The following is a 17758-nucleotide window of genomic DNA, read 5'->3' as shown; positions in this document are numbered from 1 at the left end:
AGTGGTGTGTGTCTTTGTCTCCTCAGGAACTGGTGACCAACGAGTTGGAAGATGGAGACAGACAGAAGGCAATGAAACGTCTGCGTGTTCCACCCTTAGGAGCAGCTCAGGTGAGACAGGGGGGTTGTGGAGCAAAGCTGCTCCTCCAACTTGTCAAAGTGCCAAATCAGATTCAACATCTGAAGGAAACAGTGGAAATAATTGATGTGAGCGTGCATGGGGCAGGGCCAGATAATCTGCTTTAGTTCCGGAAGGTTTGGAAATAGGTTACTGCTCCTGATGCATGCAGACAAGGTAATGAAGGGAGGAGATAAATGCTAAAAGGAAATTTGTACTAATAAAAGCATATGCTTAGTGTTTGTGTGGTCTGGAATATTTTTCAAGGGCCATTGAGACTCCCAAGCTCTGTTTCAACATGGCAAGAATATTACACAGCATTTACAGTTTAAAAAAAAACTCATTTCAAAAGCAAGAGTGCAATCTGGGGTCAGGAGCTTGTGTTTGTGATTTTAAGTTGGCTCTGCAAACTAATCTGACTGTGCTGATAACTTGTTTACCTCACCTTAATTCTGCTGTGGCTTTGTTCACAGCCTGTGCCAGCCTGGACTACATTCAGGGTTGGATTGTTCTGTGGGTTGTTCATTGCACTGAACGTCACTGTCATACTTTCAGGTAGGTGTCCTGCCATGCCTGGGTTTGGGTGGATTCTGATTCTCCTCACTTAGGGAGCATCTGGACCTGGATGTGCTGGGTTAAATCAGAGCCATATCACATTGGTGTGACCTGCTCAGCAGTAGGTTGTGCTTTTTCTCATGTTGTATGTGTCAGTGTTGAACACAAAAATCCTTTTCTTCTGTTTTCCTCCTTATTTTTGGAGGGATATTCTGAGGGTGCAACATCTATGTGTAAGAGCAGTTTTTTGTTGTCATTCTGGGAGCACACAGCCTGTGCCAACTTTGAGACAGGTGCTTGTAGGTCTTGAGCTTTGCATGGTGTTGACTCCCTAAAGAAAAGAGCACCAGACACAGAGCCATGTGACCAGATGCCACTCAGGATGGAAATCAGGCACTCATGTGGAAATTCCTAGAATTTCAATGCCTGGAGTCTGCTAATGGAATTAATTGACTTTTTCTTATTGGCAGTAGTTGGCAAGATTGTTTAAAAGCTACACTTAATGGGTGCATCTCTCAGGCCCTGGCTTTATTCTGCTTTATGCCTTCTGAGTTTGGCCCCTGATTAGAGTAGTACTGCAGATCCAGACACAGAGCTTAATCACAAGCAGCTTTACTAATTGTGTGTGTGATTTCTGGAGTGTTGTAACTTGCTTAAGCAGTACAAAGGAAAAGGCTTAACAAATCAACTTACCAGCTCTTGCATTAGGGAAAGCCCATGTCTGTGTTTTTATGACTTAAAAGAATTTTTAATCGGATGTTTCTGTAATTGGATCCAGCCATCTCTTGGGATAAAATGCCTCTGTTTGAGGAGCTGTTTGCAGTGTTTCCTTTTTGGTCTTCCCATGGTAGAGGAATGAAGTTGACCCATCTGCATGAAGGCACTGTTTAATGTGTAGAAACTGTTCTTTATTCATAATTTCTGTTACTTATACATTTGATCTCCTTGTGAGATGCAAAATGATTGAAGCCAGTTGTGTTTGTTCTCCCTCTCGGTGCTAAGAATGAAAAAGTGAGGCAGCTGTGAGAAGGAATTCATAAAAATGATTATATAAAAATGATTATATCTCCAGAGCAGGTGTTACTAACCCAGTGTGGGTAATAGGTGTGTTGTATCAGCAGGCATGATCTGATAGCTGAGCATTACTGTAGATATTGGGCAAAAACCTGGATTCCAAGTGCAGAGTGGGTGTTTTTAATTGGCCCATAGTTTGCTAACCTCTCAGCTGCTTTTGCCAAATTGTTTGTGTGATTTGATCAGCTAAGATAGGATTTTAGTGTTCTGTGTGGAGAATTTGTGAAACAGCATCAGAACATGGCTTCTGCCAGTAAGCCAGTGCTGCAGTGCCTGATTTGAAAACTGCAGCAGCATTTTACTGAGATGAGTTCATCACCCCTTGGGGTCTGTTAAAGGCTGCAAAGCTCCAAGTGGATCCCAGGAGGGTGGCACCCTAAAGAGGACAAATTCTGGGGCTTCACTGTTTCTGTATGGGCTTCTCTAAGTGCCAAGCTGGTGTGTAAGTGAGGATGTAATTTCACAGAAATGTGCATTCATTTTATTAACCAGAAACCTGAAAGGTTTCATGCAAAATCTCAAGCCCTTACAGTGGTCCTGCTCTTGTTTGAGAATTAGGCTGCCATTAGATTTATCTCCAGGGATATTTTCATTTCTTAGTCAATATTTTTGAGGCTACTCTGCCCTGTTTGGAGTTTTGACCAGGTGACCCATTGTGTTTCTTTTCAACCTCACCCATTTTGTAAATTCCTTTGGTTTTCAGGTAAAAATTTGAAAATCTTTCTTTGCAATTCCACATTTAAGACTTAATTTCACATTTAAGACATGTAATTTCTTTCAGTTTTTTTTGGGGGGTGCATAATTTCTGTCCAAAAGTTGACTCTGTTTTGCCTGAATCCAAGAGTTTAAAGTTTTAAATTTAAAGCAGCAGTTCTGGAATAATTTTATATGCACAGCTTTTTCTCTGTAAGTTATGTAGTATAAAGTGTAGATGCATGAAATTCCCTATGGATTTGCTTTCTCTGAGAAAACAGTTTGAAAAACTTGGGACTATAATTCAGGCAGATCTGTGGGAATAAATTCTCAGCCTCAGTTCTGTAAAGTGCAGGTTCTTTCTTTTACTCCTCTCAGAAAGCACATGGGTGAGAAACTCTCAATGAAACTAAAACTAAGGATTGAATAACTTTATTTTATTTATGCTTTTCTCATCAAACCTGTGCCTAGTGACCAGTCCTTTGCAAAGAGGTTTAAGCTGGAGAAAGCTGCTGCTGTATAAGGCTGTTCATGGTTTGAAACGAAGCACATTTGTTTCCAAACCCCTGAAAACCGAACAAAGGAAGCAACAGGCTTTCCAGCACTGCTGCCTTGTGCTGGGATTTCTCTTTGGGTGGGGCTGGGTGTTGTAATGCTGGCCATGAATATGTATTGCATTACCATTGTAGTGAGACCGGTGATTAGGAGGGTTTAGCATTGTTTTAAATGCTGTAAATGGTTCCTCTTGGTTTTGTGGGGAGCTGAAGTGTTTGTGTATCTGTCTGTTGGGATTTCTTCTCTATTAAAGCAGAATATTTAAGTGTCTCTAGTCAGATTTATGCTGGTGCTGTCCCTTGTGCCTGCAGTGTGAGGCAGGGACGCTGCTAATGACTCGATTACAGCAGCTGGAAAGGGAATTTTCCCCAGAATGCTCCTAAATCCTCTGACAGGCTAGGCAAAATTCCTCCACTTGCTGGAGCATGCAGTTGTGTACACATGTACCCTGTTTTCTCAGGATACAGCCCAACATCTGAGATCCAGGATAAAGCCTTGCTTTGTGACACGACCTCTGTTATCCCTAAAATCCTTTTTCTTCTTTGTCTTTGCCAGGTGTGGCTTTTATAGATGGACCAAATGTGTGGCCACTGGTGAGAATCTATCGAGGTGGCTTTCTCCTGATAGAATTCCTCTTTCTCCTGGGTATCAACACCTATGGCTGGAGACAGGCTGGAGTCAACCACGTCCTCATCTTCGAGCTCAACCCCCGCAGCAACTTGTCCCATCAACATCTCTTTGAGGTGAACAGGAGGGATTTTAGAGTGGCTGAGCCATGCTGAGGATCAGCAGGATAAATCCTGCACCATTTCCTGGCAAGGACTCCTAATACAATTAGAAGAGGAAGTTGCTGAAGTCTGATTAGATTACAGGATTGAGCACTGCTCTCCCTTTTCTTCTAATGAGAACACATTGCAGGTTTCAGGGCTGTGTTTTCATTAGGTGTTTGTTTGGGGTTTTTTTTTCCTGCAGATTGCTGGGTTTGGGGCTGTGCTTTCATTAGGTATCTATTTGTTTGTTTTTTCCCTGCAGATTGCTGGTTTCCTGGGTGTTTTGTGGTGCCTGAGCCTGCTGGCATGTATATATCGTCAATTCACCTACATCCCCATGCAGGTGAACCCACTCATCTTGTATGGCTTCATGTTGCTTTTCCTCATCAACCCTACCAAAACCTTATATTACAAGTCCCGTTTTTGGCTGCTCAAACTATTGGTAAGTGTCAAAGCTGGTTGAAAGAAGTAATTGTTTGTTTAAATGCTGTGGCTGAGCAGTAGCTGTGAAGTGTAAACAAGTGTCACTAACCCTCAGGATAAGAGGGATGCTGGGGGGTGCTTATGCCACTGTGATTTATAGAGCAGACTTGATCATTTTTGAGGATGGTTTTGCAGAAGCATATTCTGCTTCCTGTACCAGTTGACTTGTTAACCTTCCTATAGAGAGCTGTTTACAAACTTTTCATGTATGGAAACCCTTGGATGTCTTTCTTGTTTATTCCATAACCTAGTGAAACAGATGGATTAGAGGTCCAGTGCTCTAAGGCAAGGCTGCATGGATGCTCCTTAGCCCAAGCTGGGGTAGTGCCAACGTTGGGAGGGTTCACTGATGAAGAGAGAACCTTTGGAAAAGTTACTGTCTATAAAATTGTGCCCAGGGGTGGGGTTTTTTTCTGTTTGTGCTCTTAAACAAACTCTTTGTTTGAGACCGAGCTCTTTATTTTCCTGTAAGATAAGTCTGGTAAATTCAATGTCAATATGTTTGCTCCTTCAGTGTTCCAGTTATAGGTGGGAGCTCTGCAAGAACAGTTTTCAGCCTTGCTGGGTGACTCATGAATTTCTTCCCAAATGGCTGTTTCACATGCTCTTCCCCACCCTGTGCACCCTTTTAAATTGGCTTTAATCAAGCTGGTTCCCCTGACACCTTCTTCTTGCTAGCACTGCTCTGAGAGCTTTGGGCAGAAGAGGGTTTGGCTGGCTGGTTTTCTTTATAGAATCATTTCAATGCCAATTAAAACAATTAACTTTATCTGGAACACAGCAAAGATGAGACACAGCATCGTGCTTTGAGGACGTGTGTGCAGGTATACACACAGTGAATTAACCTCTCTGAGCTCACCTCTGTTATTTGATTTGCTGGCTTGCTGCTCTTGCAGCTTCTTCCTTTGTGCCTTCCAGCACTCAGCCATCCCTCACAGAGGTACCTTCAGTCCCAAGCCTCATTAGTCTGCCTGCTGTCCCCTGGTGTGAGGGGAAGCACTGGATGTGCTTTAACCACATGAGCAATATCTCTGCTAATTTACCTTAATATCTTGCCAGGGTGAGATTCTCAGTCTCCACAGAGCTGTTAGGATGTTTGCAGCTCCTGCCCTGTCCCAGTGATCTCCAGACTGTGCTGCAGTCTGAGATAGAGGTGTAAGATCATAGAATAGCCTGAGTTGGAAGAGACCTTAAAGATCATTGAGTTCCAACCCCTCTGCCACAGGCAGGGACATTTTCCATGATCTCAGGTTGCTCTGAGCCACATCCAACCTGGCTGTGGACACTTCCAGGGATGGGATAGCCACAGATTCTCCTCACAGGGCAACCTGTGCCAGGGCCTCCCCACCCTCACAGGGAAGAATTTCTTGTATCTAATCTAAACCTACAGTCTATCAGTTTTAAGCCATTCCCCCCTATCCTGTCACCAAATGCCCTTGCAAACAATCTCTCTCCACCAAACCTGAACCATGGAATATCTTGAGTTGGAAGGGATCCATAAGGTTCATTGAGTACCTTGAGTGTGCAGCACCCCAAGGTCTCCAAGGGAAAAAAGCTTCATCAAAATGCAAGATCACCTTAATGGTGGGAGATGACATGGCACTTGTGTGCATTATGAGGAAGGGGAAAGAAGAGGTCAGACCACATAAACAGCAGCTTTTATTGTGTGTACTTGACCAGCTGGGTGTATGTTATTGCTCCATGCAGCTGCCAGCAGCTCTCTGGGTGAAAGGAGGTTTAAACAGTGCAAGTCTTAGAACTGTTCTGCTCACACAAAATTATGTTTGGTGAGCATTTTTCTTCACATGCTTCATATGTTTCATTTCCAGCCAAAACAAAATCTGACGTATCAGGTGTAGCAGAGCATTACTGGCACTTCCAATTTTTCTGCAACCAAATCAGGGGCATGCTTGAGTGTGTTGTAGCATTTCCTCATGGATCTAGGAGTCTTCCTGCCTCCCCCTGTGACCAACATCAACTGCTGGTGGAGGCTGGGATCTCTTGCTTATCCCTGAGGGATGGTGAAACATCAGAATTTGAGTGAAAGAAGTTATTTAGCCTGTAGTAAAGTCTAATTCCCTTGCTGGGCTCTTCATTCTTGCCTGAGTGCTTAGGTGAGCATTCTTTGTGCCTTTGCTGCCAGTGAGAAGGCCCTGAGTGCCCTGGTGTGGGCTGGGGAGAGCAGCTCAGGGCAGGAATTGGATCTGAGCCCAGGGAATGTCCCTGTGCCCACGCTCTCTGCAGGAGCTCCATGGCCACAGCAGTGCAGGGAGAGCCTGTCTGTGAGAGGTGAAAAGCTCAGCTCAGATATCTGGCATCTCAGCACCAATTAAAAGTGCAGGGATCAGCACCAGGAAGTCTGTGCTCAGGCTGTGGAAGTGTTGATAGAGAATTGCTACTGGTTATTGAAACTGAGCTGCAGCTCTGGCGTTTTATGACTTTATCCTTATCTGGGGGATGTTGCAGACACTTCTCAGCTGGGAAGGCAGGAGCTGGCTGTGGTAGCTCCACTGGAATTGGGGCTGCAGCTCCAGCTGTGCCTGGGCAGCAGCAGAAGCCACAGTGCCTGGCACATGGCTTTGGGAGGCTTCAGGTGGCAGCTCAGGCTCTGCAGGAGGGTTGACTCAGGTGCCAGTGCCAGATATGTCATGGATCTATCTGTTGACTCCTCCTCAGCTGTAACCTGTAGGTGGAAAACTTCTTTTCTCTTAAAAGTTTTATGCTGTCACCTGGAGTGCTGAAGAATTTCCCCCTAAATTAAATAACAAGAGTATTATTTCTTGGATTTTTTTTTTTTTCCTCCAGGGGAATCTGTCTGTAAAGCTATTTTCACATTTCATTTACTTAGCTAGTCTTTGTTCATGGACAAAACAATGGCCTGTGATGAAACAGATAGTATCAGGGAGTGTTGGGAAAAGGGAGGAAAGAGTTTTTATAAGGGAAGCCTGGTGTAGTTTTTGACCTCTGTTCAGCAGCTGGGCACCTTTGAAGACAAGCCTCCCTAAATCTGGCCCTGTTTGACCCCTGGGAATAGGTGCCATCCAACATGAGCACAGAGCTTTCTGGGTCAAGATCCATATCTGCTTTATGCCACTAACTCTTAATCTCCTATTTGGCTTTGAAATTTTAGGAGCAGAGCCTTAAATCTGCATTACAGGCTGATGGGGATGTGTCAGTCCTTTCCTGACTTTGTGCAGCTGTGCACCCTTCAGGTTAATAAGGAGAGCAGTATAAAAGATCAGTGTTAGCCTGTGCTTTCATTAATTTAAAGGTTCATAAATCCCAGAATGACCGGATGGTGCTGGTGCCTTCTCTGTGAGAAATTGGCCATTAGTAACTACAACTAACTGGGTAGGGAGAGGGGTAATCAAAGGTAATGGAGCAGAAAACTGTCTGCTTTGGAAGGAACAAAACTGCTCTTCAGGCTTAGAGGGAAAGTGGACTGGGATTGAGGGGGAGTCCAACTGACAGGCAATAGGATTTCCTCTGCCTTTTCTTTCACCCTTTCCCTGCTGGAGGCTTTGGCAGACCCTGTAACAATCCTCACTGTCACAACTTCTAACACCAAAGGACAACTCATGAGTTAAGTAAACCAAGGCATGACCAGCCTAATGGCTGTGCTGAGGGTCTGAATCCAACTGACATTAAGTGTGAGGGGGAAGGTAAACGTGGAAGATGTCAATGGACACGATGTAAGTGCCTGAAAGAAAGTGCTGATCAAAGTGAGGGGCAGTGAGAGAAATGGAGCTGTGCAGAGCTCTTAAATGGAGACTGGGAGTTTCTGGGAAAGAGCTTGGTGAGAGGAGACTGGGCTGCTCTGCCAGTAAAAAACAAAAGGCTGGGGGTGCACAGGAATAGATGCATACAGGAGGAGGAAAGCAGGAATGTTCTTTGTACTGAAAGCAGGGAGACAGTTATCCTTTTTTTGTCAACAGGAGCAAAAGGTCAGCAATAAATCTTCAAGCATTTCTGTTATTTCCATATTTGTTCAGTTCTGTGATGTCCTGCCACTGCATTTGGATGCTTTTGACACAGCCATGAATTATTCCTGCTTTGTTTTTTCCTGACAGTTTCGAGTATTCACTGCTCCCTTCCACAAGGTAGGCTTCGCAGATTTCTGGCTGGCTGACCAGCTCAACAGCCTGGTGGTGATACTTATGGATTTGGAATACATGATCTGCTTCTACAGCTTTGAGGTTCAGTGGGAGGACAATGCTGGACTTCTGGCAGATACAGGTAATGCTGATGAGCCCTGGGAGTGGGGTCAAAATGACCTGAGAAACACTGAGCCAGGCAATTTCCTAATTGTCTGTTTTGGAAAGGGTTATTAATAGTACAGAAAACCAAAATAATTGGCATTTGTTATAAATGTGGCATTAGAGAGATCCTTCCCTTTGTTACTTCCATCCAGAGAAATGGAATTTGACATCAGTGTTCATTTCCTAATCCAGTCATTTGGCCCAATGTCTGTATCCATCAAAGAATTTAGACACAGCACTCCTGATTGGAAAGAGAAATCCATTTTCCTGGCATTGTTGTTTTATTTCATAGTAATTTAACCATGTATTTGCCTTTAGCCTCTTCCTGTTGCTCATCATGAGAATCCTGAGCTGGTTGAGCACAGCTTTCTGTGCTGTAGCCTGGTTCTTACAGGCTCCATTCTGAAGCAGGAGAGGATGGAGAAGCTCCTTGGTGCCATCTCTTGCTTGATTTGAGTTTAAGCTGCTCTGCCAGGGCTGTCCATGCTCTGTCTTCCCTTATTTTCTAGCCAGAAGGAACACAGAGCTGCAATGTGAATTTTGACTTTGGCCTTCCCAGTGGCAAAACAGTACCTGTCTCCTCACTGCTGACTTTCCATTTCAGGCAGTGACTGCTGGCAAATCATATTGTCTGATGGTTTTGACACTTGCTGAGAGAATTTGCTGTATGCTTCAATAAGCATCAGTGTTCACTTTGTTCTCCCAATCTGTCTGATCTTCCCCTTCATTTTAAGAGACAGCGTTGCGAGCGGCTAAATATTTACTTATTAAAAATAAAATTAAAATACATAAAGCAACTGTGTGCATAACAATTTGTCCTCTTCCAATCTGAGCAGTGGAATGATAGCACGGTGTTTTGGGATAAATATCAGCTAATAATGTGTCTCCCTCAGTGTGAATAAGAAACAAATGAATGTTAGGCAGCAGGGTGTTTGGTTTGGATGTGCTGAGACAGCAGAAGAATATGGAGTTCTTGGGGAGTTCCAGGAAAAGCTGAGGGTTTGAGGGTTTCCTGGTCATTGCCTTAATGAAAAGAAGGCTTTCAAACATGGAGGAGGGGACACAATGGCATTGTGGTGTGGTTGCTTCTCATCTCAGCTTTTGAAACCAGACTATGCCTTGGCTTTGCTTTTTAAAAAACAAAGTGAAAAACGCCAAACTCAGTCCCATACTGAAATGTGTTTTTTCCTATTAGAATGCACAAGGAAAACAGGTCAAGGACAGCTTTGGCAAAGTAGCCTTTTAGAGCTGTCCTGCAGAGTTTCCCATTTATGCACAAAAATCCAGTGTCAAAGGCCTTTTGTAATTCCATCCTTAATTTGATTATTCACAGTCCTGCCAACAGCTCTGAGCACGTTTAAAAATAGATAATTTCTAATCTAGCATGTTGGTTATACTGGCAGGATGAGGGAGTTAGATGGTGATCTGTCTGGATGTGTTATTGATGTCACCTGTACACCTCCAAGATGGAATATTGAGCTACTTCGGGCTTCTTGCAGTTTGTACCAGCTGCTGATGGGGAATTGCTGCCATAAAGTGACACTGCAGACAGGAAGACAAAAACAGTTCTTAGACTTACTAATTCTTTGCCTTAACAGCTCCAACTCCTGTTTTTCTTGCAGATAATCAGATTTGTAACAGCTACTCCTACGGAGTGAGAGCAGTTGTCCAGTGCATCCCTGCTTGGTTGCGATTCATCCAGTGCCTGCGCCGTTACCGCGATAACAAACGGGCCTTTCATCTGGTTAATGCTGGAAAATATTCCACCACCTTCTTCGTGGTGACATTTGCAGCCCTCTACAGCACTCACAAAGGTATTGGTGGCTTTGGAGAATCCTGTGTAGCTCCTGAGGTTTGCATTTTTTACACAAGAGAGGCTCAGTCTGGCATCTCATTGAAACGCGAGCTTCTTGTGTTTTGGCACCTGTGAAACATCTCTGGGGAAAGGCAGGGGCCTGCCCAACTTGTAAAGAGTGTTTTAAGATCTTATTTGAGGTGTTTTTCACATCCCTGGTCTGCTTAGAATTGCACTTAGGGAGTGGGGGAGGGAACTTTTAGGTTTGCCTTTTAAAGCTGAAATACCTGTCAGGTTCTGCTGCAAAGGGAGGTGAATGGGAGGGAGATAGATGAGAAGAGGGATAGCACAGCAAATACTTCTCTCTTAACATTCATGAATATTTAACCTGGACCATCTAAATAATCCGTCCATCGTTCCTAAATGTGAAGGCATGTGCACAGTGCCAGGAAAAAATGCTCTCTCTGATTTTCCTGTGTGATTCTATCCATGTTTTTTCAGCAGCTGGTAAGGAGTTGTTTCCAATCCATTTAACTGCAGATTGAGCTCTGATCCCTGAAGTTCCTCATCTCCCTGGAAACGACAATTACTCGATTCTACTCTTGTTCTGAAGGAAAAAGCTTTTAGTTTCTGCACTTCAGGCAGTCGCCCTGCCCTGCCTTTCATTGTTCTGAAGCCCTAAAAGCTGTATTCTTTCATTTGAGAATATCTCCCTTCTATATACCCAGAAATTAGCAACCACACACAGTCATGAGCAATTACTTAGCCTGAAATATTCCTGCGGTGAGGCAGGCAGAAGTGTTGAAGGCATGATTCTAGTTAACATGCTGGGTTTTTTGGAGGGGTGGCAGGGTTGTTAGAAACCTTCCTGTGGCCAAGAAATGTCTGCTTTGTCACAGCTGGGCCCAGAGTCACAGTGATGATGTTTGTCAGTGTATTTTGATGGCAGGGAGGGGCAGTGGCCCAAGCTGGCTGAAGGCTGGGAGTTGGGCTCTGTATCCAGAGCTGGTGTGGGAGCATCCTCTGGGAGCATCCCCATAGCATCTCCTCCCTGCTGCCATGTCCCTGAAGCTTGTTCCTGTTTTAACTTGTTTGCTCAGTGACATTCTGCAGCCCTGCAGTCCAGTTAGTCACCACTGCCAGAGCCTGGGATGAGGCACAGGCAGATTCCCTGGCTGCAGAATCACTGCTTACATCTTCTGTAGCCAGAGCTGCTCTGGGGAGGCTGACTAATGCTTCTGCCTCCCTCAGGGGGGACACACTGCCAGAGCCTTCAGTTGGGATGGGGTTGTGTCTTGGTTTGGAAAGCCAGGTGTCTGCTAAGGAAGGCAGGAGCCTCCCCTGAAATGGAAAATGCAAACCCCCTCCCTCTGAATTATTGTAATTTTGAAATTAAGGGGCTCTCAGGCAAAGATATGGGAGCAGGAAGAACAGTTCTTTACCAAGAAAATTAAAATACAAATGCAATAGTACAAAACAAACAAAAATAAGTCACTGTCAGAGTCAGACCATGCCCTGGCCCCCTGTGTGTCAGGGAGGTGTCCCAGCCCCATCCCATGGGGGCTCAGCCCTCCTGCAGTGCCAGCTGTGGCTCTGCTGCAGCAGGGATCCTGCACAAGGGGGGAGTTTTCCTCTGCAGCTCCAGGGCTGCTGCAGATGGGCCTGGGCTCCCTCTGGCAATGCAGGGCAGCAGAAAGCTGCTCCTCTGGGAATGCAGGGGGCAAAGGCTGCTGGGGTGTCCCAAAGCTCAGATTGGATCCAGGCAGGAATGCTTGGCTCCTCCCCTGGGCGGAGCATCTCCCCATGGGATGCTGGGATTTGATCAGCCATGCTGGGACACTCACTGGCCCATGGACAGAAGATAATTGATAATTAATGGGCCATGGACAGAAGATATTTCCTGAAGGGAGGATTGGTTATGGTAGTGATAAAGAAAACTTCCCAATGAACGGCAGAGAACTGCCCCAGCTCTGACAGATGGCAATAAAATACACAGTTATCCTACAGCCCAGGACAGGTTGGAACCAAGAGGAGAGCCAGCCTCTTTCAAAATGTCCTGTTGAAGAGTTTGACCTTTTTCCACCGCCCTTGAAGCTTTTCACCCGTGCCAGTGTTGCTACCCTGGTTCTGGTTGCTGCCACACATAACTGGTGTCCCCTTTCCCAGCCTGGCAGGGAGTGGGCTGTAATGAGGTGTTTATGAGCCTTGTTCCAGTTGCTGTGAGACGTTCCTGACTCCCAGCTTTTGTCTGTCCAGTTTTGTCAGTGGCACATCATTATTGGTGTCGTACAAAACAAAAATTGGAAGCTTCGTGGCCTTTGGAAATTACACGTTAGCAGAGATTTGTAAATGTCACTGTGCTGGCTTTTCAGAGGGCTGCCTAAAGCCCCGCACATGTCCCCTCAGGCCTGGAGGCTGTTCCCATCCTGCCATAAGCCCACCTTCTAATGTGCTGGACCTGTTAAGAAGCCAATTTTATCAAAGTGCTTTACATAGGTCACCAGTTTGTTTGGAACTTGGAATCAGATGGTTTATCATCAAGTTGTTATCATGCTGCTGTTGAAAATAGATGTGCTGCTCACCCACACCACCTCTGTGTCTGCCCAAGGATAGCAAACACCCTCCTAAACATCTGCTGGGGGGAGCTGTGTGTTCTGAAGAAAGTGCTGCCCAAAACAGGTGTCAAATTGGTGAAGATCCTTGCTCCTCAGACCTGCTGTAAATTTCAGTAAGAAACCTAGTAATTTCTGTGGTATCAGAGTTTTATTTTAACAGTCTTCCATGCCTGTGCTTGCAAGCCTATGACTTACGCCTCTGGAATGACAGCTTTTGGCTGCCAGGAGGAGAGGGCAATCCCTGCCCTTTCCTTGGGAGGTCAGGTAATGGACACCAGTGCCTGTTCTCCACTTGGGAGGCCTGGGGACGTCACAGCCCTCTGAGAAGTCTCATCTTCCTCCCTTCATTTGAACTCTGGATAGCTTGTAGCTGCTCTGTGGGTTTTAGTCAGTGCCTGCCAGCCCTGTGAAGATGGGTGTGTGGTTGGGAGGGTTTGCTGGTGTGGAGAGCAGCTAATTCATACACAGTGCACTGACAGCACTCTGTGTTTTCCTGGGCTTGCTGCTGGAAAACAACTCAAACTAAACAAATGTACAAAAGCCACTTTATTAAGTGATGTTTCTGTTCTAGTCCTGGGTGGTATTCCCTACTCCAAACCTCCTCTAGTGAAGGATCCCCCCTGTAGCACCAGGTACTGTGGGCTCTTGACAAGTGTCTGTTTCCCCAAAATATCCCTGTTTAATAATTCATATTGCTCAGGCAGTGCAGAATTCTGATTCTTTCTTCCCTGGGAGAAGCCATTTCTTTACTTTCCTTCCCTTGGATTCAGATGCAGGGTGCAATTTTCTCTGCTAATTGCAGTTTGGATGTCAGACCGCTGAGAGAGCAAAGTGAATTCTGTTAGGATTTTGCTCCGAAACTTGCAATGCTGTTGGTCTGGGACCAGACCAGCTTTACAGGGGTAACTCCAAGCTGTCATCTTGATATTCAGGAATCACTAGGATTAGTGAAGCAAGTGGGAGAGGAGCTACCCCAGAACATAATTCTGGAGCAAGCAGTGGTGGCATAGACGAGCGCAGACTCCAGCGCGGCTCGCAAGCACAGCCACATTTCAGGGACAACAACAACAACACGAGGACAACTGTTGCTGCGTTCCCAGAGGAGGAATTCTCAGTATTTTTATCTCTCCCAAAGGAATGGGAAGCAAAGGCCGTGTTCTGTAAATAAAGTGCTGCAGGGTGTGTTTGCTCAGACAAATGAGGCACGGCTGTAACTCGAAGCTACCTGGCAGCCGGGGAGCTGCTCTGTCCCCTTCTTTCCCACCCTTGCTTTGCACTAAGGAGCTCAGTGCTGGCATTAAGTTCCCTGCCAGTGCTGAGTAGCTTTCCCCAGAGCCAGCCAACAGAGTATTGCATTGCCTTATTTAATCCCTGGGGAAACCTACGTGCTGCTGGGGAAGCAGATGATTAGGCCCAAGCCTGCGGCGGAATATTCAGCCCGAGCACGGCGTTGTTTTGACACGCAACTGCTTTCTGCTGTGTTTTCACTCTGCCAAAAGCAGATGAGCTCTTCTTGACAAGTGCACCACTAAAGAGGCTCCCACTTCAGTCTACATTATCACAGCATTTGTAGAATCATAGAGTGGTTTGGCTTGGAAGGGACTTTAAGGATCAGGGAGTTCCAACCCATACTTTACACTATCCCAGGTTGCTCCAAGCCCTGTCCAGCCTGACCTTTGAACACTTCCAGGGATGTGTTCCACAGCTTCTGTGGACAGCCTGTTCCAGGGCCTCACTACCCTCACAGGGAAGAATTTCTTCATCATATCTTGTCTAACCCTGCTCTCTGTCAGCTTGTAGCTGTTCCCCTTTGTCCTGTCACTCCAGACCCTTGTCCAAAGTCCCTCTCCAGCTCCCTTTGAGCCCCTTTAGGCACTGGAAGGGGCTCTAAGGTTACACCAGAGCCATCTGGTCACCTCTCCAGGCTGAACACTCCCAGCTCTCTCAGCATGTCCCCATAGCAGAGGTGCTTCATCCCTCTGAGCATCTTCATGGCGTGCAGTGGACTCACTCCAGCAGGTCCATGTCCTCCTTACACCGAGGAGATCCCAGAGAGGGACATCCATGGGCATCCCTTCTTGTAAAAATTGTGCTTGCATTAAAGAAGGCACACTGCATATCTGGAGTAGCCAGCTTTGGTTTCACTCCTCACTCAGACCTGACTCAGGCTGTGTAGGATAAGGCTTGTTATATTTAGGTGTTCAGCTCTTCTAAGAAACAGTTGTGTTGTGCTACTCATGGAGTGCTGGTCACTTCTGAAGCTTCAGTCATGATTTTTGTTCCAACTTTATTCCTTTTAAAATGAGATATTGTGGTTTTGCTGCTCACAGTTTTCTCACCTTGATGCAGCTTGCTCACATGGTGTCATTGGAAATATCAAAATATAGGTTTGGCTTCTGTGCTTGAAGAACTGAGCTGCTTAAGTGCCTCTCTTTCATAATTTTCTTTTTTTGTGGGATTTACTGGTTCAGTGTGACCATTTTTTGTTTACCTTGCTATTGGCTGTGTGGGATTTTATCCTTTAACTGAAAGGCAGGATGTTTTATGGACATCGTCAGTTTGATTCACACACCTTATTCAATGAAATATCCTTGTGGTCTAAGTAGAATCCTGTTATTTATTAACCTCTGAATTATTCCAAAGTTAATCCACATGGCCTGGAAATTTGAGTAAGCATCTCTTCTTCCATCCTGTTCCCACAGTTTTTCCAGGTACTCCAAATGAGCCTGCTGAGCACCAGTTGCCTTTGGCTTGGGGTGCCCTGGAGAGCCCTAGGTGGGTCTAAGATAATGGAACTGCCATGCACTTTCTCATTAAACAGCCCAGGAAATTGGCAGTAATTAAAAATGCTGAAGTTAACTAAATAGGGCTGTCTCTGAAGGGCAGCACTTCTATCTCTGCTCTCCCCATCACTTCAGAAAGAGATTTCTCTGCAGAAATGTCTAATTTATGATTTTTAAAGGCAGCCCTAAGAGAAAAGAGCAATAGAATAGAGATGTGGAGTGTCAAGGCAAAATCCATCCTGTGATTAATGGAAGGTGTTGGACCATCCCTTATTAATAGAGAGCTTCAAGCAGCAAGTCTGACCAGAGGAAGATGAATGGGAAATGTGCAGATTTTGGAAAATGCAGTGGAAGATTCCCAGGTGTCTCCCTGCTGCCCACTCCTCATTAATCAGGATGGCTTTGGCCGTTCCCAGTGGTGACACCACTTCATGCTGGGACAGGTCGCTGCTTCTGCCACACTCTGTCCCCTGCAGGGCCCTGAGCAGGGCTCTGACTTCTCTACAAATGTAAACTCTTGGCTAAAAGAAGACATGAGATGTTTCCTCTTGACAGTTCTTTGCTGTTTCTTTGCTTAAATTGTGCCCAGAAGCGACTGCAGAGGTTTCTGGTCACCATCATCTGCTGGTGATGCACAGCAGGCTGGGGTGACATCCAGCTGTGGCCCTGGGGGCTGCAGGAGGTACCTGGCTGCACCTGAGCTCTCTGGGAGGTTGGTTGTGTCACTTAGCCCCTGTCAGTGCTGTGTTAGAAGCTGCAGGTGGGTGGGACAATAAAGCACTGTGATCCTGCATGCTTACAGCAGGGGACAGTGAGGGGATGTGAGCACTGGGACTGAAATAGTGCATAGTCCCCCAGCTGAAATAGATAAGTTCAGTTTTGAGGGGTGGAGCACGGCAAAATAAGTGAACATGTAGAATATTTGTAAGCACAAAACTTTAAAAAAAAATATCACAAAAGAATCAAGCAAGCAGCATTTATGAGGCCTTGTTCCCTCACTTGTGTGTTGGTACAAGACCTCCCATCTCTCCCCTCTTCCTCAGCGCTGAAAGAGCTGTCAGCATTTGATTTAGGTGTCACTAGAGCCTTATAGAGTGCTTGGATTGACCTCTTGAAGTAAAACAAACTTTGTAATGGGATTAACTGGCTTCTTTCTTAATGCTTGCCGTTTTCACATGCCTTCCCTTAGCACAGCACACTGGCAGCTCCACCAGGATGATTATTTGGAGCCAAAACATGCACAGTCTGTCACATTGCTGCGAGCTAGGATGAGTTTTTGTCTGCAACCCTGTCATCCCCGTGCCCAGGAGGCCTCCAGTAATGAGTTGTGTTCATTAGGCAGTCTTTCTGATCCTTTCCATCAGAGAGGCAGCAGTGTCATTAGTGAGGAATTGGGAGGCATTGCCATGGGCAAACATTTCTCATCCTGCCCTCTGACCTCCTCAGGGCTCTGTGGTACCCTGGTTTCTCCTGCTTTCCTGTTAGCTCAGCTGATTGCTGACACCCAGCCCGGTATCCCAGGGATGGTGCTTGGGGTGGAGCCAGGAGCATCCCTGGAATGCTGCAGCATGAGCAGCCACATTTTGTTTTTAATTTTGATTTTACTAATTGTTAAATATTGAGTTTAGTATGTTTTACATATTGTTGGTCTTTTACTTTTAAAATAATTCATTTATTTTTAAATGTGATCTTTACTTTTAGTTGTTTTAATGAATTCTTAGCCAACAGTGCCTTTGGAGAGTTGGGTATATACAAAAACTTATGAATCTTCACTTGTTTTCTAAGTTTATATTTTGATGGTTTGTAGAAATAGCTTTTTTAGATTAGTTAGTTGCCCTCTTGCTATAACATAATTATTTGTTATGGGTATTAAGGTTTTATTTAATATGAGTATGTTGGCCCGTGTGTACTAAAATTTTATTTTCTTAGTCTTTATTTTTTTACTTTAACTTTTTGCTTTCATTTAAAAGTCTTAAAAATATGTTGAATACACTCAGTTTTAGTTATCTTTGTTGGATTTCTTAAATTATTTGAAACTTTCTTTTTAATAATTTAAATA

At 45.1% G+C, this 17758-nt stretch overlaps 1 protein-coding gene across 1 annotated transcript in view; it reads left to right on the top strand.

The window, feature by feature from the left end:
• Window positions 1-17758, top strand: part of XPR1 (xenotropic and polytropic retrovirus receptor 1) — a 112104-nt gene that overhangs the window by 81616 nt on the left and 12730 nt on the right. Inside the window, exons 6-11 of the mRNA XM_054285695.1 lie at window positions 27-110; window positions 591-672; window positions 3550-3737; window positions 4027-4206; window positions 8318-8483; window positions 10129-10320. Coding sequence (XP_054141670.1) covers window positions 27-110; window positions 591-672; window positions 3550-3737; window positions 4027-4206; window positions 8318-8483; window positions 10129-10320 — 892 coding nt within the window. The remainder of the gene's footprint in view (window positions 1-26; window positions 111-590; window positions 673-3549; window positions 3738-4026; window positions 4207-8317; window positions 8484-10128; window positions 10321-17758) is intronic.

The sequence above is a fragment of the Melozone crissalis genome, unplaced genomic scaffold (genome assembly GCF_028551555.1).
Source record: "Melozone crissalis strain CALT ecotype California unplaced genomic scaffold, PUWL_Pcris_2 ptg000045l_1, whole genome shotgun sequence".
NCBI lineage: Eukaryota > Metazoa > Chordata > Aves > Passeriformes > Passerellidae > Melozone > Melozone crissalis.
The sequence above is the reverse complement of the archived record's forward strand: the minus strand, read 5'-3'. Positions and strand labels throughout refer to the sequence as shown.